We start from the raw sequence: 24,167 nt of genomic DNA on the forward strand, positions 1-24,167 counted from the left end.
GTACAAAACACATATTCTGGCCTTTTAGTCCATAAAATTGCTGTCTTTTACATTACAGTGTGTGGACATACAGGAAGAGTATCCAGTAAACTCAACTTGAACTATCATAGTTCCAGTCAATAAATATTCATTATGTAGGCATTGTTCTTTCCTTCCCACCTTTAACATTTTGGCAGTTAAGTACAAACAGGAGAATTCTGCTTCCTTAGTTCAAATTATTCAACAGATATTCACCAATACCCTGGTTTATACTGAGCCATACACTGGGTGCCAAGTCTTCAGTGATTCCAAGGCACCCTCAAGGAGCTGGGGGCTCTGACCTATACTCTCTCTTCTTTAGGCTAATTCTCATCATCCTTCAGGTATCACTTTAAACATCAGTTCCTTCAGGAATCCTGCCTTATGTGAAGACTGCAAGTTATATGTTTTTACAGCACTCTATATTTATCTTTTTTTCACGTGTTTCACAACTATAGTGAGTTATTAGCTTAATTAGTTTATTTCATCTCTTTCTCATCCTTCAGATCAATATTATCCAAAAAAATTTTCTGCAGTGATGGCCATCGGCACTGTCCAATTCAGTAGCCACTACCCACATGTGGTTATTGAGCATTTGAAATGTGACCAGTTAAAGTAAGGGATAGAATTTTGAATCGTATTTCATTGTATTTAATGTCAGTGAATGTAAATTTAAATGGCCACAAGTAGTTAGTGGTTGCCGTGTTGGACTGCACAGCTCTAGACTGTCAGCAACATGAAGAAGGGTCAGGGTCTTTGTCTTGCTTACCAGTCTGTCCCCAGTACTGAGCAGAAACCTAGCACATAGTAGGAACTCAAGAACTGTATGCATGAGTGAAAGATATGATACTAGGCAGAATAAATAAACTCGAAGTAAAGAAGCAGCAGAATGCCATGGAAACGTGGAAGAGAGAGCTCGTCTCTGGCTGAAGGACACCAGGAGGTTTCTCAGAGGTGTTGGCATTTTATTGAGCCAGGAATGTCCAACGTCCCCTACTGGTGCTGGAATAAGGATCACTGGCTTCTCCTCACACAATGTGAATGTGAAATTGTTGTGTATAACAAATCCTCCTAAAATCTTACCCCATTACCTAAATCAGATAAAAAAAAATTAAATGCCCTTTTGTTTGACGTTCTGCAGTTTGATCACAATGACAAATTATCATTTGGGGCTAGTGCAGGTGGCAGACAGAGCATCTCTTAGAGCAGTGGCTCTCAACCTTCCTAATGCCACGACCCTTTAACACAGTTCCTCATGTTGTGGTGACCCCCAACCATAAAATTATTTTCGTTGCTACTTCATAACTGTAATTTTGCTACTGTTATGAATCGTAATGTAAATATCTGATATGCAGGATGTATTTTCATTGTTACAAATTGAACATAATTAAAGCATAGTGATTAATCACAAAAACAATATGTAATTATATATGTGTTTTCCGATGGTCATAGGCAACCCCTGTGAAAGGGTTATTCGACCCCCAAACGGGTTGCGACCCACAGTTTGAGAACCGCTGTCTTAGAGGAAACTGGTTCATTTTCATTAGGCTTCTAAAATGTCAATGAACTTGGGATTCTGCGAGACAAAAAGCATAGCATAAATGAAATATTCTTTTTACTTTTGCCACAGATGATGCATCTAACACATGCAGCTTCAGAGATTACTTTGAAGTTAATTATTATATTTTACATGGGTCAGGATTATGTTCATTAACTACAGTCAGTTAACAAAAATTTGTATTCTTCTCTGCTGTCATTCTTTCCTCTCTCTCCCTCCCACTGCCCCACAGGTCCAGCCACCCTTTTGTACTCCAGATGAATTTACATACTGGGCAACAGACTGTGGGAATTATGCTGGGGCACTTATGTATTTCTGTTCATTTTATGTCATCATTGCCTACATCATGCTAAATTTACTTGTAGGTAAGTGATGTTCGCTGCATATTTTTTTAAACCTCTTTAAACTCAGGTACTTAGATAATTAGATATAATTTTCAAGTAATTATCCTGGATTGCTTGGGGTGGGTGTTTCATGGCATTAATTATAAATTGTTTTCTCTCCATTCAAAAGCTGAAAAGACTTTTGAAAGGCATGTAAATGACAGTTGATTGCAATTTCAAGAGTTGTCCTATTTATTATGATTATTAATCTCAAAAGAGCGCTCATGGATTGAGGTGAACAAATATCGGGGGTTGAGAGGGTTACCTTTATAGCCTCGAAATGTCACATTTATGTTTTTGAAAGACACATGTTGTTCACCCAGATGTGAGGCCACCCAGAACTCAATTTGACCTTTAAAAACTGTCCTGGAACTCTCAGCTACCAGCGAAAGCCAGCTGGCATGAATGTCTATACACACAGAATGTGTGTTTATGCTCATGACCCTCATGTTTTGGAAAGCCAGGAGCTAGAGAAATAGCTTAGTCCAAGTGTAAAACATGCCAACTTGGAAGCCATACTAAAAGCACTTTAAAAATTTGGCTTATCATGTAGCTGATACAATTCATTATTTATAATAGATGTTTTACAGTTTCTAAAAAATGACAGATGACGATTTAGATAATTGTCTAAATTCGCCATTTTTTTCCTTTTAGCCATAATTGTGGAGAATTTCTCCTTGTTTTATTCCACTGAGGAGGACCAGCTTTTAAGTTACAATGATCTTCGCCACTTTCAGATCATATGGAATATGGTGGATGATAAACGAGAGGTAGGAGAGTGGATTGCCATTTCACGCCCCACTTAAAAGAGACTTACTACCCTATCTCAGGCATGGGTTTGTTGTTGGCATGGGCAGATAGTGAATTTTGAAGAGCCATTGGTGAGTTGCAGAAGGCTGTCATCGACAATCCAGCAGAATATGCTAGGAGGGGAGAGGGACAGAATAGATCCCTCTTGTGTCCTTTCCAACTAAGAATGCCCTCTTCTTCCATCATTCAGATGTTGGCAAGAAAGGAAACCAAGGGAACTCTGAAGAAACCAGCCCTGGGCTCGGGGCAAGAGAAGGGATGAAGTTCAAATGATCTAAGTAACAATATAGTACAAATTCATGATCACCTCAACCTAAAAGAGTAATCCTGATTACCAGTGCAAATGAGTTATTTCAGTGATTTATTAAAGTTACTACTTTTAATTATTTTGGACTTAATATTGGTCAGTTGTTTTGTTTGTTTGTTTTTTGTTTTGTTTTTTATTGATTTTTTACAGAGAGGAAGGGAGAGAGATAGAGAGTCAGAAACATCGATGAGAAAGAAACATCGATCAGCTGCCTCCTGCACATCTCCTACTGGGGATGTGCCCGCAACCCAGGTACATGCCCTTGACCGGAATCGAACCTGGGACCCTTCAGTCCGCAGGCCGACGCTCTATCCACTGAGCCAAACCGGTTTCGGCTGGTCAGTTTTAATAATGAAGCTTACCCAAGATTTACTAGAATTAGCTAAAGCAGCAGCAGCTTCCTGCTCCTCCTCCTCTTTCCCATTCTTCATCCAGCAGACACTCAGGCGTTGCTCTAGGCACTGGAGATATACCAATGAGCGAGATGGACAGGTCTCCTATTCTAATACAGGAGACAAAATTAAAGTGAAATAATCATTACAGTTTCAAAAACTATAAACACTCTGAAGAAGGTAATAAGGTAGAGAGCGATTGGAGTCAGGAGCAGACAACTTTAGCAGGAATGGTCATGAAGGCCTGTCTCTTTGATCCAATATCCGAAAAAGGAGGAGAGATCAGCCATGGGAAGGTCTTGGGGACGATCTGAAGATAGTTTCAGGAAGAGTTGACTGAAGGCATGAAGACTAAGGGGCCAGAACAGGCTGAGTAAACGGGGTATCCTGGTCTAGAGCTGGGGCCCGCACAACCAGGCACGGTTTTCTCCACCCCCTTTGCTTGTTCTTCCCTTGGTCCCCCCACTTCATCCAGGCACCAGTGTTGGGGATTTTCTTCCAGGACAGTGACCTGCATGTAAAGGTGTCTGGCCCCATTGATCTCTATGACTGCTGCCTACAGGAACATGCCTTCCTCTGACATACTCATGGAAGATGGCACCACCACTCACATGTTAAGATGTTAGTAACTGACAGGAATTCATGGCCCATCAATGTCCCTGCCTCTCACCCAATACCTGATTTAAAGACACAGCCGGGCTGGCACGGTAGGTTCTGCTGCCTGGAAGAGAGTGACACATGGAAGATTTTCAAAATCTGGAGCTGCTCCAAGCGAGAAGAGGGAAGAGCTGGGAACCCAGTTCTCTTGTATGTAATTGTTCCAGTAATGGAGGAGAACTGAAAAGAAGTGATCATTCCATAGAGCAGTGGTTCTCAACCTTGGCTGCACATTAGAATCACCTGGGAATATTTTGAAAATCCTGATTTCTGGGCCCCATCCTCCGGAAATTCTGTTTCCTTGTTATGAGGTGGGGCCACAACATTAGTAACAAAGAAACAGAATTTCCGGAGGATGAGGCCCAGAAATCAGGACTTTAAAAAGATTCCCAGGTGATTCTAAGGTGCAGCCAAGGTTGAGAACCACTGCCATAGAAGAACAACTTATAATAAATGTTTACAAGTTCCTAGTATCTGAACTCGGTGAGAAGAGGATCACATACATGTGTATGTTTCATGTCTTGTGCTAAAAAAAAGCATTCCTGAGCCACTCAGCACATGTGTTAGAGAAGCACCCAGGCAGAGGCTGAGTCAGTGGCACGGGTATGGAAAGAAAAGTCTATGGGCTCAATCCCCAGTAGGGGGCGTGCAAGAGGCAGCCAGTCAATGATTCTCTCTCGTCATTGATGTTTCTCTCTCTCTCTCTCTCTCTCTCTCTCTCTCTCTCTCTCTCTCTCTCTCTCTCTCTCTCCCCCTCTCCCCACCTCTCTGAATTCAATAAAAATATATATTAAAAAGAAGAAGAAGAAAGAAAGAAAAGCCTAGTCAAGCTAGTGTCTGTCCAGGACAGGCAGAGGGAGAGCTTTCCTCCCTTCTTGGCTGCAAACACTGAGGGGTTATGAAACTCCACAGAGCTAGAGGCGCACCTGCAGAAACTCTGTGTGCTCAGGTCTTTCTTTTTTGTCATTTTTTAATATTTTTAAAATATTTTTATTGCTTTTTAGAGAGAAAGGAAGGGAGAGGGAGAGAGAAAAACATCAATGAGAGAGGAAAACATGGATCAGCTGCCTCCTGTATGACCCCCACCCAGGATCAAGCCCACAACCCGGGCATGTGCCCTGACGGGGAATGGAACTGGCAGCTTTTTGATGCACAGGAGGACAGCCAGCCAACTGAGCCACACCGGCCAGGGCTAAATTTATTTTTTAATTACCGTGGACATACAATATGATATTAGTTTCAGGTGATATTAGTTCCACATAGTGATTAAACATTTATATACCCTAGGAAGTGCTCAGCTTTTACCTCCCAGCCAGCCTCGGGGGGAAATGAACAGCGTCCTTGCCTCCGGTGCTTCATTTGCCATCTTTTGAGAAATGGCTCCAGGTGTGCAAACAGAGCCCCAGAGAATCCCTGTGGCCTAATGATGATTTACATACCAGTTGCTGTGCTCTGCCACCAGGGGGTGATCCCGACCTTCCGCGTGAAGTTCCTGCTGCGGCTGCTGCGGGGGCGGCTGGAGGTGGACCTGGACAAGGACAAGCTTCTGTTTAAGCACATGTGCTACGAGATGGAGAGGCTGCACAACGGCGGCGACGTCACCTTCCACGATGTCCTAAGGTACTGGGGGGGGGGGGGGGGGGTCACAGCTGTGTGCCCCAGAGCTGAACAGAGTCGAGACTGACGCTGTGACCATGAAAGGCCTCGTGAAATGCAATTAACAAGTACGTTCTGAACCTAAAAATGCCACAGCTGCTGTGGTTAGAAGACTCCATGTGGTCTTCCTCGCTGAACTTTACTGGTCGTGTTCAGGTGAGCGGCTGGGGGCGGGGGGGGGGGGGGGGGCAAAAGGAGTGCCCCTTCCAGAATGGGAGCTCCTGAAGGAGGGACGCGGAGGGACCTCGGGAGCTCGAGCCCACCCTTCCTGGTTTAAGGAAGGAACTGGCCCAGAAGAGATGAGTGACTTGCTGACAGTCGCTCAGCCCCTGAGGCCAAGCTGGAGCTAAAATTCAGATCTTCCCACTTGTGGGTCGGGCAGGAATTTGCCTGGGCTGCTGTGTCATGGGTGCCCCAGGCAGATTGACCAACCACGGTTTCCAGGCGTGTGGTGAGGATCCTGACAGGACAAGGGCACACTACGGCCGGAGAGGCTTCTCTGTTAGTTTGCTGTGATTGCTGTAATAGAATACATACACTGAGTGGTTTAAACAACACACCTACTGTCTTCAGAGCTCTGGAGGCTGAAGTCTGAGATGGAGGTGTCAGCAGAGTTGGTTCCATTTAAGGCCATGAGGGAGAATCTGTCCACCCTCCCTCAGCTTTTGGGGGTTTGCCGGCCATCTTTTGGTCTTCCTTGGCTTGTAAAAGCATCACCCCAATCTCTACCTTCATCTTCACATGGTGTTCTCACTGTGCATGTGTGTGGTCTGTGTCCAAATTTTCATGTCTATAAGGACACCGGTTATATTGGATGAGGGACCCACCCCATTCCAGTATGACCTAATGTGAACTAGTTTTATCTGCAGTGGCCTGTTTTGGAATAAGATCACATTCTGAGGTAGTAAGGGTTAGGACCCCAAAATATTTTGGGGAGATTAGGGGGAGAACAATCAACTCAGAAATTTTCTTAAACAGGAGCCCATGGATAAAATTCCTTGGAGAGGAAAACAATTACTTCTTTACTTTCACTATTTACTCACTAAAATGCAGCATTCTTTTTTATGATGCATGCAGTCAACAAACCATATTAATATTAGCAATACCCATGTCTTTGTCATCAGTAGAAATCAGAGGTATTTTTCAGGTCACATTACTGCTATGGCTGATATCTTAAAATATCTTTAATGCACACCAGTACTTCTAACTTATGGTAATCATTTGACCTCAGCTAAATGTTGTTATTTGATGCATTAATAAAGAAGCACTTATGTTATTATATTACTCCTTTCCAAGAAAATAATTTGAGAACTCTTTTTTTTTTAATATATTTTTATTGATTTCAGAGAGAAAGGGAGAGATAGAAACATCAGTGATGAGAGAGAATCACTGATTGGCTGCCTCCTGCTGAGGATCAAGCCCGCAACCCCTGGCATGTGCCCTTGACTGGAATCGAACCTGGGACCCTTTGATCTGCAGGGCAATGCTCTATCCACTGAGCAAACCAGCTAGGGCTTGAGAACTCTATTTTGACACAATTGGTTTCCTTTGAAATAATGTGTATTTTATTTTATGCATCTAAAACATGATTCTAAAAAATGTCTCATGGACTCCCCTGCCAACGGGATTCATGCCACAGTAAAGGTTAAGAACCCTCTACTAGCACCAGCTATTTTCATCATGTTGCATGTAACTGGCAAGTTGAACAGTGGGTATTGAGTCACAAATGTCAGGAGCAATCAGGTATACAGAAATATGATTATGATTGGAATTTGAAAAAATGCTAGGAGAGGAAGGATCTGGAGGTGTTCTTTCAAGGTCTCAATTTTACCTCCCACTATTCACTTCTTCCAGGAGCAAGTGAAAAGGCAGAAAAAGATGGGGCAGGAAACACAGATGAATAGCAAAGAATGACAACTCTTTCGTAATGTCAGTCTTTTCTGCTAGTGACAAATATTTTTAGGCTGAAAACGAGGCATCTAGGCATACCACTGTCATTACTATTGTATTCAGCCTCTTTGGGACACAGTGATGCATCTGATAAAATGAACCCAGGCAAAGTCCATGGTAGCATGGTTGGTCTCTCCCTACCTTCTAGCCCAGTGTATGATGAAAACAGTTCAGCAGTGATGAGCTTCTTGGTGAGGCAGGGGAGAAAGAAAGAGCAAATGCACTTTTTCCCTCCATGGTGGGAAAAGACTTAGCAAAGAAGAGATCACTGTACACGTGCTGCATGGGGATGGGCCTCTCAAGTGCCACCAGGCTGTGATCTGGGCTAGGGAAACGGGACTGAGGTCCCACGCAGGCCAGGCGGGGATGGAGCAATAACTGAGATCCTGCCGCCACACTAGGGAGCGCCAAGCTGCCAGACGGGCTGCATCCTCCTTTGGCTGTGGACTCCTCAGCCTGAACACATGAGTTGCCTTATTGCGCGGGAGCCCCCATGCAACACATTAGCTGTGCTGGTTTCATTTGCCGCCGTCTGGGTCTATTGTACCGAGGACTGAATGGGAATGAATGTTTCACTCTGGTTTTGCAACCATCAACATTAATGAGGAAGATCCAGGGGGACAGATGAGATAAATTGAGAGGGAAATGGGGGGATGGGAACGCATAGCCTGCAGCCAAGCATATTAACCACCACCAATTGGAGCTGAATGTGAATAGACAGAGCAGTTATCCTTCTACAGGGAAAGTTCCAGAATCTTAAGCAGCTGATTATTAGGGCATAGCCTGGATCTTTGGTTTTACAGAAACTTACTGTTATAATCACCTCACTAAATCAACATATTTCATCATTTAACAAAGTAGGTACCATGACGATGCCCATTTTACAGATGAGCGAAGAGAGGCAGTGAGGTGACATAACTAGCCCAAGCCACCCAGTTAGTCAGGGTGGCATCAGACTGCTCCACTGGTAGGACTGAGTGATGACCTCTCTGAACTTTGAGATATCTAAGAGTCTAAATCCCAGGTAAATCAGAGCTGCAATTGCTGTTGTATTTCCCCAACAGCATGCTCTCCTACCGGTCGGTTGACATCCGGAAGAGTCTGCAGTTGGAGGAACTGCTTGCGAGGGAGCAGCTGGAGTACACCATTGAGGAGGAAGTGGCCAAGCAGACCATCCGCATGTGGCTGAAGAAGTGCTTAAAGCGCATCAGAGCCGTGAGTGACCCAGGAGCATCTGGGGTTTTATTTCCTCCTCCAGAGCTTCCTGAACAAGGGGATTAGATCTTTCTGTGATTAGCCTTATATTCTTTCAACTATGTCAACTTCTTCCACTTACCATGGTCAGATGATGATTCAGACCTTAACTCTAGTCCAAATCCAGTGGTACCCTCTTGAGCAGAGTCCATAAGAAGCTTCCATTAAATCACATTTTTATAATAGAGTGTGACTGTTTCAGAAGCAGTTCGTTGATATTACAATATTCATGCTGTCCATTTATTAATCTCAGCTGTTTAAACTGCCAGCAGTCTCTACATATTGACTGGCAACTGAATTTACAAAACTACTTTTCATTTGTTCCTAAAAATCTCCAACATATTGTTGATAATTCTGTGTGATCTTTAATTAAAGACCACCTCTCCTGGGAGTGTAGCGATCTGTTTGCTGCTTCCTGACCTATAAGCCTATGAGATTCTCTAACTCTTAAATCCATGAACATGAGCATTAACTGTGTTTGCATACACTGTGTTCACAATGGGCATTTCTATTAGGTAATTAATTTTATGAATGCTTTTGACTTATGCTTTACACATAGGGGGAAAATCAAATTAATCACTAACCATTTCTACATAATAGATTTTTAAAATCCTGTTTTTCAGAACATCAACTGCAGAAACACATCTTTCTATTGGATGAATTAAGGGCCCCAGAAAAACCCAACACCCCAATCTCCTATAGCCAGGCACCTGTCACAGCTGGTCCACCATAGCTCTGCTAGATGCAGGGATAGAATCTGCAGTCCAGCGGCCCTGCAAGGACTCAGGGAGTGCAGGCCCACCATCAGGCTGCCCTGGTCCCGGTGTGTGCCAAGACAGATCAGCCTACTGGACCGGCCCGCTCCAGTCCAGAACCAAGACAAAAATGAGGATTTCACTTCTGCACCCAAGACTCTCTGCCTCTTACATCTTAGAGGAAAGGGCGATCCACGTAGGCTTAGCGAGCATAGAATTAAATAAGAAGGGGCGAAAATCAGATCACCAACAACATTAGTGATTTAAGAATTCTAATTTAAATAAAATACAAGCTAGTACCAGTGAACATTACTCCCAATGGTTATGCAAATGAACATAGAACGGGTAAACAATTCTAAGCCTCTAAGCCTTTCTTTATGGGAGTCTAGAAAAGAAATTAGTTAATGGCCCTTGAAAGTTCCGAAATTAGTTGAAAGTTCCTAAGAGGCCACCAAGCCTACAGGGTCTTTGGAGCAGAGAGAAGAAAATATGACTGACTGGTGGGGCAGAAGGACGGTGGGCTGATTTTTCCGTTCCTGCAAGAATGATCATATTTCCATAGAAACAGCAGCAGTCGTGCAGCATCATCCACAGCCTGAGAGAGAGCCAGCAGCAGGAGCTGAGCCGGTTTCTGAATCCCCCCAGTATCGAGACCACCCAGCCCAGTGAAGACATGAACGCCAACAGTCAGGATAATAACATGCAACCTGAGGTATGAGTATGAGGTGTCTTTCATTCAAGGATATTCTGTGCATGTTTAAAATAAAAGGTAAACTGGTGCTGTTCACAGCCATTTCAAATAAGGTGACAATATATCTAATAGGAAGGTTTTACATTAAAAAACAATAACCATTGGCCCTGGCCAGTTTGGCTCAGTGGATAGAGCGTTGGCCTATGGACTGAAAGGTCCCTGGTTTGATTCTGGTCAAGGGCACATACCTTGGTTGCAGGCTCCATCCCAGCCCAGGCTTGTGCATTCCCTCTCTCTTCCATTCTCTCTATAAATCAATGGAAAAATATCCTTGGGTGAGGATTTAAAAACAACAATTGGAATAGGGTGATCCAATATTATATTTATGTCTTTGTGGTCCCTGAGTTAATTGAGATTATTTGAAAAGATTCTGATTTGTATGGATACTAAAATAATGTTAATGCCCTGGATTTTAAAATACTGTTGATCTCTCTCTCTCTCTCTCTCTCTCTCTCTCTCTCTCTCTCTCTCTTCCTCCCCACCCCCCTCTCTGTCTGTCTAAAGAGTTAATATCACCTCTATAAGGGCTTAATTTAAGTCTGGCAATATCACTTGATTTAGGACAGGGATGGAGAATGTCTGGCCCATGGGCCATACATATAAGGCCTAAGAATTCATTTGGTCATCCCTGCCAAGGCATTAGGGATGAGTTAATTACATGTTTGACCAAATATAGCAGGCTAATTTTTAAGTTGATAATTTTGTATGGCCCTCGAATAATGTTATAAATATCCAAATGGCCCTTTGGCATAAAAAGGTTCCCCACCCCTGATTTAGGAGAACAGGGTTTGCCTGAAGCTCTGCCCTAAATGTTTTCTCCTACCAAGTCATAGAAACTTGCAGTAAAATCAATGAAAAGGTTTGAAATTGACCTTCCTCCTCCTTAAATTGAGGATTTGTTCTTCCTCAGTTGGGCATGAGAAGAGCATAGGGAAGAGTTTGGGGATGATTAACTTGAAGGCTTCCTATTTACTAGGGCACAGCATAGTTTCATTTCCAAACTCAATGTACATGTCCATAAAAATACCACAGAGTCCCCAGTGTCCTGGAGAGCCCTGTGCGGCAAGACAGCTGGCAGAGGCCCTGCCCTTTGTGAGGATGCAGTTATGGACTGGGTGGAGTTGATCCAGCATTCTGAGAGTCCACCCCCCTCCTCCCCGCTCCGACAGCATCAGACTTACGATTGTATGGTGACACAGTCAGGGGCCAGCGATAAACACTGACGCCTGAGGCTTGGTGGCCCAGTGGGATGCTCCAAAGAGCCCTCTTGTTTATAGCCCAGATTTGAGTGGATTTCATGTTGTTGGCGCCCCAGCCTGTAGGAATCATCTGCCACCAATTACAGGCACTTGTTTAGGAGACAGTCAACAAAGAGGGATATGGAGGTTTCTACAATGGCCCTGCCACCTATGTGCCCTGAGGCGGGCTGCAGTGCCTGAGGTGTAGGGCTGAGATAAGGTCAGGATAGTCAGATGGGGATGATGAGTCAGGGAAAGTGATGATTGCAGAGCTCTCTGGTTTTAGGTTAAAAGAGCAAAAACACCCAAGAAGTACCCAAAACATCCAAAGGGGATATTGAAGCAATGTGAAGGCCAATGTGCTGATAGGAAAGGGGAAGGTGAGGGTGAACCAGAGGGTGGGTAACATGTGTGGAGAGTCTCAGCATTTCTCTTTGACTTTAGTCTTTTATTGAATTGATTGGGGGTACAGGTTTCACGTGTACAACTCAATAAAACATCATCTGCACACTGTGTCGTGTATTCATTGCCCCAAGCAAAGTGTCTTTCCGACTCCATTTCACCCCCCTTTGCCCACCTCCTCCTACCCCCCATTCTCCTTCCACTTCCCTCTGGCTATCACCACACTGTTGTCTTTCATCCAGTCCCCCAACATCCCTGACAGCTGTCAGTCTGTCCCCTGTATCCATGCCTCTGTTTCAGTTTTGTTCCTTAGCTTACTTTTTCATTAGATTCCACATGTAAGTGAGAGACTTCAGTCTTCATTGATATAAGATTTGATCTCCTCCAAAGCCCATCCCAGCTTTGTCTGTGGAGAATTTTCTTTCTGAAGCTCTTGGCATTGACCTTCAGGTTGGCAAGAGCATGCTTCCCCCAAGCCAGGCAGTGCCTGCCGCCCCCCGCCCCCTCACCCCCCCACTTCCTTCCTGGAATGTGTGGAGAGTCTCAGCATTTCTCTTTGACTTTAGTCTTTTATTGAATTGATTGGGGGTACACTACTCTAGTAGATGTTTACCAGGTGTGGAGGGAATGTGGACATGGGGGTGGAGGGTTCCTTGAGGGGAGTCAAAGAAAAGACACTACTTGAAGAGTAGGGATCCTTTTCTCACAGTGTGCAGTGGTGACTCTCACTTTCCTTGCCTCTTTTTTACTCAATTTCACTTTTCCTTTCCCCATTGTGGACATTATAGGTCCATATTGTTTTTCCCACTAGTTTCCTGTCATTTTCTTTTTTCAATTATAGTTTACATTCATTATGATTCTGTATTAGTTTCAACTGATTAGCATAGTGGTTAGAAATCATGTACTTTACAGAGTGGTCCCCCTTCCCCCCCCCCCCCACAACCTGGTATTCCAACTACCTACTGACCCCCATACATAGTTATTGACTATACTAGAGGCCCGGTGCATGAAATTCGTGCGGGGGGTGGGGGGGTCCCCTCAGCCCGGCCTGCACCCTCTCTAATCCGGGACCACTGGCTCCTGCCTGCCTGCCTGATGGCCCCTAACCCCTCTGCCTGCCTGCCTGTTCACCCCTAACCCCTCTGCCTGCCTGCCTGATCACCCCTAACTGCCTCTGCCTGCCTGCCTGCCTGCCTGCCTGCCTGCCTGATGCCTCTAACTGCTCCCCTGCTGGCCTGATCACCCCTAACTGCTCTCTCCCCTGCCGGCCTAATAACCCCTAACTGCTCTCCCCTACTGGCTTGATTGCCACTAGCTGCTCTCCCCTGCTGGCCTAACCGCCTCTGCTTACCTGCCTGATTGCCCCTAACCTCTCTCCCCTGCCAGCCTGATTGTCCCTAACTGCCTCTGCCTCGGCCCCCGCCACCGTGGCTTTGTCCAGAAGGATGACCAGAAGACGTCCAGTCTACCCAGTCTAATTAGCATATTGCCCTTTTATTAGTATAGATTATTAGCTATATTCCTTATGCCGTACTTTACATCCCCATGACTATTTTGTAACTACCAATTTGTACTTCTTAATCCCTTCACCTTTTTCACCCAGCGCCCCCTCCCCCACTCCCCTCTGGCAACCATCAATCTGTTCTCTATATTTATGAGTCTGTTTCAATTTTGTTTGTTTATTTTGTTCTTTCTATTCCACATACAAGTAAAATTATATAGTATTTGTTTTTCTCTGTCTGACTTATTTCATGTAGCATAATACCCTCTAGTCCATCCTTTTGCTGTTGCAAAAGGTTCAACTGCACTCTTTTTTGTGGCCAGATAGTATTCCATTGTGCACTAGTATATGTACCACAACTTTTTCACCCACTCATCCACCCATAAGCACGTTTTCTAACTTTCTCAAAACAAAAGGAGGGACAGGCCCATGATGCAGAAAGAGGGAGGAGAGCATAGGGTTCAGAAAGTCACTGCTCTCTTCTTCCCCCTGCAGACTAGCAGCCAGCAGCAGCTTCTGAGCCCCACCCTGTCGGACAGAGGGGGGAGTCGTCAAGACGCAGGGGACGCAGGGAAGCCCCAGAGGAAGTTCGGGCAGTGGCGTCTGCCCTCCGGTATGTGCACCAAGTCCTTTCTCCATTGATTGAGGCATTTTAAGTTGTTGACATTCTGTGTGTTGGGACCTTAGATTTCAAAATAAGGGTCTGCATCTGAAGTTATTTATAGACATGGAAAATATATCTTCTTATCAAAGATACTTCCCTCAAAATAACTTCTCTAAATAGCACTGGATTGGCCCTCGTTTTCAGTTACTGTGGTTGAGAAGGCAATACTTATTAACAAAGTGAGGCATCATAGCCAAGATCATTTTAAAAAAGAGGATTTCCAAGGGCTTCCTGAGTATTTAAGGCGTTCGCAAACATAGCAAAATTTATTTAATCTAAGAGGAAGTGAATAGATATGATCATTTAAAAAATGCCACAGTTCTCAAAGAAGGAACAACAAAACTTGCATAGTATAATACATATGATATGATATATGATATATATGATATATGATGTATATTAGTGCTATACTAGTTACTGTGTGCCAGTCAGTATTATACGTGCATTGTGTGTGTTCCCTCACTTAATCCTCACAATCCTATTCTTTTTCACATTCAGTGAGATAATTTTTTTCTAGGAGAACATGGGGTTTTGGAAAGCCAGGACAATCCCATTAAGGGCACTCAGAAGTGGAGGGGAGCAATGATCTGCACAGCCCACTGTCCCCCATATGTGGTTTTCTGTTTAAATAATTGAATCCACGATAAAATAGGGGCTTCCTAATGCTCCTTAATTGTTCCCCTTCTTCGGCCCAATCCAATGAGAAGGTGGATGATGTTGCAAACTCTTCTGTAGCATGTCTGTTCCACAAAGCAGAAGACAGTGTAACTAGATTTTGAGACTAAAAGTTGTTCAGTGGATCTTAACATCAGAAGGAAAATATCTTTTTTTCACATCCAGGAGTTTATTATTTAGGGATCAGAGGGAAGCTAGCTTCTGCCTGGGAAAACAAAGCTGGGAGTGATGGGAAATGAGGTTGAGTAGGTGGTGGGGCCAGGCCATGAAAAGCTGTAAGTTACAGGCTGAGTGGTTTCAACTTCATCCTGTAGCTACTAGGAACCAGTACAGGTTCCTGAGCAAGACATGGCATTTGGAATTTGTGCTTTAGGGAGAGTGACTTGGCAGTAGAATAGAGAGTGAGCCTGGAGACAGCGTTAGGAGCCAGAGGATGATACCTAATCTGGGCATGAGGTGACAACATGGCCAAAGCTGGTGGCAGTGGTCCAGACCATGGAGCAACAAGTAGGAGAGATGACCTAGTCCCATGGTCGGCAAACTGCGGCTCGCGAGCCACATGCGGCTCTTTGGCCCCTTGAGTATGGCTCTTCCTAAGCCTTAGGAGTACCCTAATTAAGTTAATAACAATGTACCTACCTATATAGTTTAAGTTTAAAAAATTTGGCTCTCAAAAGAAATTTCAGTCGTTGTACTGTTGATATTTGGCTCTGTTGACTAATGAGTTTGCCGACCACTGACCTAGGGGAAGTGCAGTCCTTGGGGTTCACTGAAATGCATAAAAGAAAGGATGTTGTCAAAAGTTCCTCTAATGGCCCAAGCTTAGGTGGCCCCCGTGTCAGAAATGGTGGTAACTAAAGAGGCATGCTATTGGGGCAGGCTGAGTTTGAAGAGGCAAAGGCAGGAAAAGGCATTTTAAGGGGACACCAACAATGTACTAGGTACCATGCTATGCGTTTTCTTCTTTTTTTCCCCCTTCCCCCTTTTTATTTTACTTGTTATTGAAAAGCATATATTTAAAGTGTATAATGTGATGTTTCTATTAACCTATACATTGTGAAAAGATTGCTGCAGCCAACATATATTCATCAGCTCATATACTTGCCATTTTTGTCTGTGGTGAGAACACTTAATATCTACTCTCTCAGCAGATTTCATGTATACAATACAGTCTTATTAACTACCAGAGGCCTGATGCATGGAATTCGTGCAGGGGAAGGAGGTCCCTCAGCCTGGCCTGCACCCTCTCGCAATATGGGACCTCTCAGGAGATGTCCGACTGCCAGTTTAGGCACAATCAGACCTAAACCGGCAGTCGGATATCCCTCTTGCAATCTGGACCCCTCGGTCCTAACTGCCCACCTGCTCTCTCCTTACCTCTTGGCTTGCCATTCCTTAGTGCTGCCACAGAGGTGGGAGAGGCTCCTGCCACCACTGCTGCCCTTTCCAGCCATGAACCCGGCTTCTGGCTGAGTGGCACTCCAGCTGTGAGAGTGCACTGACCACCAGGGGGCAGCTTCTGCATTGAGCATCTGCCCCCTGGTGGTCAGTGCACATCATAGCGACCAGTCATTCTGGTCATTCCACCATAATGGTCGCTGGGCTTTTATTATATAGACTAGAGGCCCGGTGCATGAAATTCGTGCACTGGGTGTGGGGGGCGGGAGAGAGTGTCCCTCAGCCCAGCCTGCCCCCTCTCACATACTGGGAGCCCTCAGGCGTTGACCCCCATCACCCTCCGATCGCCTGATCGGCCCCTTGCCCAGGCCTGACGCCTCCGCCAGAGGTGTCAGGCTTGGACAGGGGACCTCCATCTCCCCCCAATCACTGGCTCTGGCCCCCGCCCAGGCCTGAGGCCTCTGGCCAAGGAATCATGCCTGGGCAGGGGACCCCCATCTCCCTCTGATCACTTGCTCCACCCCCGCCCAAGCCTGACGCCTCTGACCCAGGCTTCAGGCCTGGGCAAGGGGACCATCATATCCCCGGCTCCGCCCCCCACCCAGGCCTGATGCCTCGGCCAGAGGAGTTGACCCTCATCACCCTCCAATCACCAATCACCGGATCGGCCCCTTGACCAGGCCTGAGGCCTCTGGCAGAGGTGTCAGGCCTGGGCAGGGGACCCCCAGCTCCCCACGGTTGCAGGCTCCACCCCTGCCCAGGCCTAACTCCTCTGGCCTAGGCGTCCGGCCCAGGCAGCGGGGACCTGCAGTGGCAGCGGGGGGCGCCGCGATCATGGGCTCCGCTTTAGGCCCAGGCAAGGGACCCCTAGCTCCCGGGACTGCCAGCTTCGACCGTGCCCAGCTCCCATCGCTGGCTCCACCCCTACTTCCTGCTATCACTGGCCAGGGCGGCAAAGGCGCCTGATTCTCCGATCTGGCTGGGGGGCAGGGCAAAGGCAGCCCCAGGGCCGCCTTTGTCCTGCTCCCCAGCTCTTAGCTCCCCCCTGGGTTTCAGATCACTGTCAGTGGCAGGGGGCTTCTTCCTACTTTCCCTTTCGCCTCCCTGCATTGTGCCTACATATGCAAATTAGCCGCCATCTTGTTGGCAGTTAACTGCCAATCTTAGTTGGCATTTAACTGCCAATCTTAGTTGACAGTTAATTTGCATATAGCCCCAATTAGCCAATGAAAACGGTATTGCCGTACGCCAATTACCATTTTTCTCTTTTATTAGTGTAGATGGTCACCATGTTGCACATTAGATCTCCAGAATTATTCATTTTACATAACTGCAACTTTGTACCCTTTGACCATCTCCCTATTTTCCCCATCTCCCAACCCTGGTAACCAAAATTCTACTATATTTGCTCTCTTTGCTTCTGTGAATTTTGACATTTTGGGATTCCATATATAAATGAGATCACAGAGTATTTTGCTTTCTCTATCTAGGTTATTTTACTCAGCATAATGTCATGTATATTTATATATATTGTTGCAAATTGCAGGATTTCTTTCTTAAGGTTGAATAATATTTGGTTATCACAATTTGTATATCACAATTTATTTAACCATTTATCAATTGAAGGATACTTAGGTTATTTTCATATCTTGACTATTGTGAATAACATTGCTATAAACAAGAGAGTGCAGCTGTCTCTTCAAGATAATTATTTTACTTTCTTCAAATATATATACCCAGAAGTGGGAATGCTGGATCATATGATAGTTCTGCTATGCATTTTCGTAGGTCATCTCATTTAATCTATTTTAATTCTCATAATAGTCCAGTGAGAAAACTTGCATTATCTTCATTTTACAATTGAGGAAATGGGTTTCAGGACATGAACTTGCCTTTAGTTACACCCACAGGTCACAGAATGGGACCCAAAACCATAACTGTGGAATCCCAAAGCCATGAGTGTGTCAACAAAGTCTTCAGACACTCTGCTTCAGTCAGATTCATGGATTGGAAGGATGAATGCCATGAGCAAATTTTAAATAATTTCCAAAACCATTCCTTTTTCACTGAAACTATACTTCAATTTATTTTTACCAAAAAAAGAGTATTTACCCACATTATTCTTTCCATACCTTCTGCATTACTTCCTCTCCACTACTATTCATTACAGTCCTTCTTTTCCTTTTTTTAAATATGAATAATACTAATGAGCACTGAGTCACAAATATTTCTATGACACTTATATTTGTCCATATTGGAACTTTTTAAAAAAAATTTTCATTTTTGCAAGAGACAAGCAGCACTTTTTTTTTCAAATGGTATTACTAGTTGTCCATGAAGATAATTTTAAAGCCCATTATGAATGTAAAGAATCCAGTGCTGAAAGGGTTTCATACTCAACATCTTCTCATACTCAAAAGGATAGGACTTGTTCATCAAAAGCATTAGATGGGAATATCATGGTTTCTCAGGAATGACTTACAACACAGTAAAACGCCATTTTGCTCATAGGACTTTGGTTAATTCCACAGCACCAAAGCCAATAAGCCATTCAGTGTCTTCAGTCAACTTACGGTTTGGAGGGCGGACAACCATGAAATCTGTGGTGTGCAAAATGAACCCCATGACTGACACAGCTTCCTGTGGTTCTGAAGTTAAGAAGTGGTGGACCCGGCAGCTGACCGTGGAGAGCGACGAAAGTGGAGATGACCTTCTGGATATTTAGGTGGAAATCAATGCAGATGGCAGTCTAATGGTGAAAAGTACTTTCTAATATTTTCCTCCATTGTCCAGTCAACAGTCCATCATTGAATTCCAATTTGTCCTGCGTAGAAAGGCATCTGTCTTTTCAGATCAATTATAAATAATCAATCCCAAGAGAAATATTTTCTAGTGGAAGGGAAAAACATGAAACTAAAGATATAGCTCGACCATATATATCACCAGATATAGATTGTTCAAAAATTCTACATATTCTGTCTATGTAAACTGAGATATATATTCATATGTGCTCTTATATATTATTACCACCCCTGAAAGTGTGCTAAGCCCAAAGCGGCTCATATATATGGTACAGGAGCTATATCTTTAGTTCATGTTTTTCCCACTTCCACTAGAAATATTTCTCTTGGGGGAATTGATTATTTATAATTGATCTGAAAAGGTCAGCACCGAGCTCATGCTAAAAATGATAATAATTTTACAAACGACAGATTCTGAATTTTTAGAAGTATATTCTTTTCCTTGTGTTATTTTTAAAAAATATACACAAGATATTTAGAGGTCAGAACAAGTCAATTTCTGTCCTCAGTCACCCCAGTGAAATTTTTGCCTCTTCCAAGAGAATTGTGTGTGCAGGTACCAGACAAAGAAATTGACACATGTTGCTAAATGATTTAAAACAAGCCTTATAGAAGTCACTTGACAGACATACTTATGGAAAGATGTTGAATTCCTCAAAAAGTATTTTAATAATTGAGTTTAGAAAAAAGTGTAAAAACAATTCAGCTTATTTTTAAAAATCTTTGCATGTGTGATGCCATCATTGGCTTTATTTTTTACCCAAAATATGCCCTTTGTGCCATAAATCAACAAAGACATGAGTTGATTGCAACACACCATCGCTGTGTTTAATTCCAAATGATTCCCCTGCTAGCAGACTCTCCTATGGAAATAATGGTACTCTGCAAATCTTCTCTGAACTCATAGTTTATTCCACACCCCCAACTGTACTTGTGTTCTGTGGGAAAATTAAAATGCAAAGTGATTACTGTTGGCCCACTTAGGCTGAGTCAACCAAGTAGATGTGAGATTGAGCTTTGACTACATTATTCTTGACTGAAGATTTGCTATTTAGATGATCTCTTTGAACAGAGTGATTATCTCAGTATCCTCTGAACATTCACCCCATCCCAGCTGCTTTATGATTTCTTTTTCTCTGTGTAACATTTTTAAAATAGCCAAATATCACAATCTTTCTGTATAACACTTTTAACATTGTGGTGACAGTCTATTGTTTCTATGATTAATTGTGATTATCAGGTAATGGGCAATTAAAGTCAGTGCAGCTGAAAGGATTTTATTTCATTTTATGTTCATTTGGCATTTACTTTTTGTATATAATAAAATGAAATAAATATTGAATTTGTAAAAGAATTTTCTCTGAATTGATGATGATTTCTAAACCCTTTTTGTATATGTGGGGTGGGGGGCTTGTGGGTAGGGCCACCAGATTGCTGGCACTTTGCAAACTCTCTATTTCTGAATATTCTGTCTATAATTAGTTAACAAAAGCTCTATCCCTGATATTCATCCCAGCTCAGCTTCTAAGTTCCTTTCACATTTGTGCCCGCCGGCTAAGTGAATACCCAGTACCTTCCAAACCCATAACAAAGCAGACAAGGATGTGACATGGCCAGGGCTTGGGTCTTTACTAATGCATGAAAACCAGATCTTTATTTTTTTCTCTTTTGGCTCATTATATTCGAGTAATACAGCTTCCTTCTCACAAAACTGCTGAGCCCTTCCTAAAATGTCTGTAATTTTTGTTCAGCAGAACATCACTGTTGTTCATTCTGCAGTGAAGCAAGGGGCAGAATAGCAATGCATTTAAAGCCACAGCACCCTACATTTTCAGTGAAGTGAAATAGCCAAACAATTCCCGTGGGACTTATCTCCACTATTTTCCTGAAGCCGGTAAAGCAGACTGCAAGCTGAGAGAAAAAACACACAAACACACAAAAAAAACTGCCACCCTCTCTTTGATTTTTCATAAACATATAACAGTCTGGTTATGCAGATGGGAAAACTGGCCACAATGCTCCCTGGCCCTTAGGGAGGCCAGACACTGATACTAATCCTGTCATCATGCTACCTACTGCCTTTAATTAAAGGATGCTGTTGTGTCCAAGGGCACCAGAAGCATAAGCAATAGAATACTTGACACAGAACCCTCAAGAGGAACAGACCACACATGCATAGCACATATGGCAATTCAAGGGGACTCAGAGGGAACGAGGATGGAGAGAATGGCCAGACCAATGCCATTCACTCTATTCTCAGTGACGGTTTGAGAGCAACACCCACCAGCAGGGAATGACCATTTATGCCCTGCCCAAGATGAATAAGACAGGGCACGTAGAAGAAGAACAAGAGTTATAAAGTGTGAAGCAAGAGCCGTTTCCGCAGCCAGGGGCTTGATATGTTTACCTGTTTCTTTGTAGGAAGTGACATACTGTGCATAAATAGGTGGTTTTCAATACATTGCTTAGCAGTGGCACTCTTTTTCAAGTAAAGTCCTCCAAGGATTCCAAAATACTAACTGGGCAAAAGCAGGCAACCCTAGTTGAAATTGGGATAAAGATGAGAACCCAGGGAGAAACCAAGATGGCGGCATAGGTAAACACCTGAAATTGCTGCCTCGCACAACCACTTCAAAATTACAACTAAAAGACAAAACAGACATCATCCAGAACCACAGGAAGGCTGGCTGAGTGGAAATTCTACAGCTAGAAGGAAAGAGAAAAGCACACTGAGACTCAGAGGAGGTGCGAAAGTAAAGTGCAGAGTTACGGAGGCTCCTGCAGAATGGGCTGGCAACTGAGGACACGGTTGTCTTTTTCAATTGGGAGGGAGTCACAAGCTCCTGACTGCTCTGAACTCCAGTTCCAGGCGAGTCTCTGGGGACCCAGACTCATATGGGGAGAAACTGGACTGTCTGGCATCAGGTGGAACTCGAGGGTGGCTTTCTCTCAGAGGTGCTTGCAGTGATTACCGTGGAACAGTGAGACCCTGGACACTAAGACCCAAGGCCTCTTAGGGCAGGGCTGAGGATCAGCCATAGCTGTTTGCTCCACCCTGTTGATTCCCTGAGACCCCGCCCCACCCAAGCTGTGCGCAGAGGCTTTTGCATATGAATGGCCTGGCCCCTTGCAATCTAAAATTACCTAACAAACTGCAGCTGGGTCAGAGAGACCCAGAACTTCCAAAAGAAAGCCCAAGGCCCCACAGCAGCTTGCATTGCTTCACAGCTGGGCCTCATCTGGGCACCTCCAAAACCCAAACAAGGAAGAGGAATCTGCAGATTTCTCCATAGCTCCTGCTGGGTAGCCTCAGGCAGAGGCTAGATTAGCACCTCCTTAGAGATCCAGGAGACAGTGTACCCAGTGGTCAGATTGGGACCATCCAGATTACAACTCCTCAGATCCATAAGGGACACACTAAGGGGGCAGACTCAGTGAACACCAAAGCCCCACTGAAGCAAGTTTTGCTCCAAAAGGGTTTCTCCAGCACAGAAGTTCTCCCACCGTAGACACAGCTGATTCTCACAGCCAATTGGCCTGGAGGTCAATTCCTCCCAGTGATAACAACAACAATCAAGGCTTAACTACAACAAGACTATGCACACAGCCCACAAAGGGGTGCACAAAGAGTGTCCACCTCAGGTAATTGGGGAGGCTGAGCCACTGGGCCCTATAGGACACCTAGCACACAAAGCCATTCTATCAACACAGGGAAGCAGCCAAAATGCGGAGAAAAAGAAACAAGTCATTAAAATACATCCTGTCACCTGATCCCAAAAGCAAGTCGCTAAATTGAAATAGCAAAACAATTCCAATACTACCCTTAAATTATTCTTTCATATCTGCTTGCTTTCTATATTGGACCAGTTCATCCGGTTTTTTGTTTGTTTGTTTTTGTTGTTGTTGTTACTGTTTTTAATTGAGGTATAATGAAATATCACATTATATTCGTTTCAGGTGTACAACTATGGTTCAATGTTTGTATATATTGTGAAATGATCACCACAATATGTCTAGGTAACATCTGTCACCATACATAGTTATAATTTCCTTTGCTTGTAATGAGAACTTTTAAGATTTACTCACTTAGCAATGTTCAAATATGCAATATATCTAGTTCAAATATTAACTATAACTACCATGCTGTACATTACATCCTTATGACTTATTTCTTTTATAACTGGAAGTTTGTATCTTTTGACCCCCTTTACCCATTTTGTCCACCCCTACCTCTAGCAACTAGCAATTTGTTCTCTGTATCTATGAGCTTGGTTTTTGTTTGTTTGTTTGTTTGCTTTCAGATTCCACATGTATGTGAGATCATATGATATTTGTCTTTCCCTGACTTATTTTACTTGAGATCTTGGCTAAAGAAGAATTTTCTATAAAATGTTACTCTGCTATTTCTGATAGTCCCTGGTCAAATTACTGATTTATTATTTTAGATGGTTTTTGACATGGCTTATAATGCAAAAGTACCACCATTCATATATATTTACTAGAGGCCTGGTGCACGAAATTTGTGATCAGGGCTGACTGGGGCCTTCCGGCTGCTGGCCAGGGACTGCCTTCATTCTGGTTTTCAGCCCACGTCATAGTGAGCCATCATTCTCCCGGTAAAACTCCTGTGGGTACAATTTGCATATTAGGCTTTCAGATAGATAGATAGATAGATAGATAGATAGATAGATAGACAGATAGATAGATAGATAGATAGATAGATTTGCAGAGATCCCATGGGACCTAGCCCATTTCTGCACCTTCAGGTGGGTTTGGTCTCCTTTAAATGCTCTCAGGCTCCATCCATGTTGTCACAAATGGCGGTTTACCTGATTTAAATGTAATATTTTATTATTTTTTGCCACAACGCTATATGTCCCCCATTCAACTTAAAAATTATCCTGTAACATGCCTAGTAAACATCTAAATCTCATTTGAATCATAAGGAGGCTGGCATCATTCTCCATTGAATTAAGCCACGGATGGTTTATTTAGAG

General features: G+C 43.8%; 1 protein-coding gene across 1 annotated transcript in view; it reads left to right on the top strand.

The window, feature by feature from the left end:
- Window positions 1-20,524, top strand: part of NALCN (sodium leak channel, non-selective) — a 300,444-nt gene extending 279,920 nt beyond the window's left edge. Inside the window, exons 39-45 of the mRNA XM_081082492.1 lie at window positions 1,809-1,941; window positions 2,614-2,729; window positions 5,588-5,745; window positions 8,796-8,946; window positions 10,303-10,452; window positions 14,128-14,245; window positions 18,901-20,524. Coding sequence (XP_080938618.1) covers window positions 1,809-1,941; window positions 2,614-2,729; window positions 5,588-5,745; window positions 8,796-8,946; window positions 10,303-10,452; window positions 14,128-14,245; window positions 18,901-19,094 — 1,020 coding nt within the window. The 3' untranslated portion in view covers window positions 19,095-20,524. The remainder of the gene's footprint in view (window positions 1-1,808; window positions 1,942-2,613; window positions 2,730-5,587; window positions 5,746-8,795; window positions 8,947-10,302; window positions 10,453-14,127; window positions 14,246-18,900) is intronic.
- Window positions 20,525-24,167: the final 3,643 nt, after the last annotated feature.

This window comes from Myotis nattereri, assembly GCF_964212035.1.
Source record: "Myotis nattereri genome assembly, chromosome: 2".
Lineage (NCBI taxonomy): Eukaryota > Metazoa > Chordata > Mammalia > Chiroptera > Vespertilionidae > Myotis > Myotis nattereri.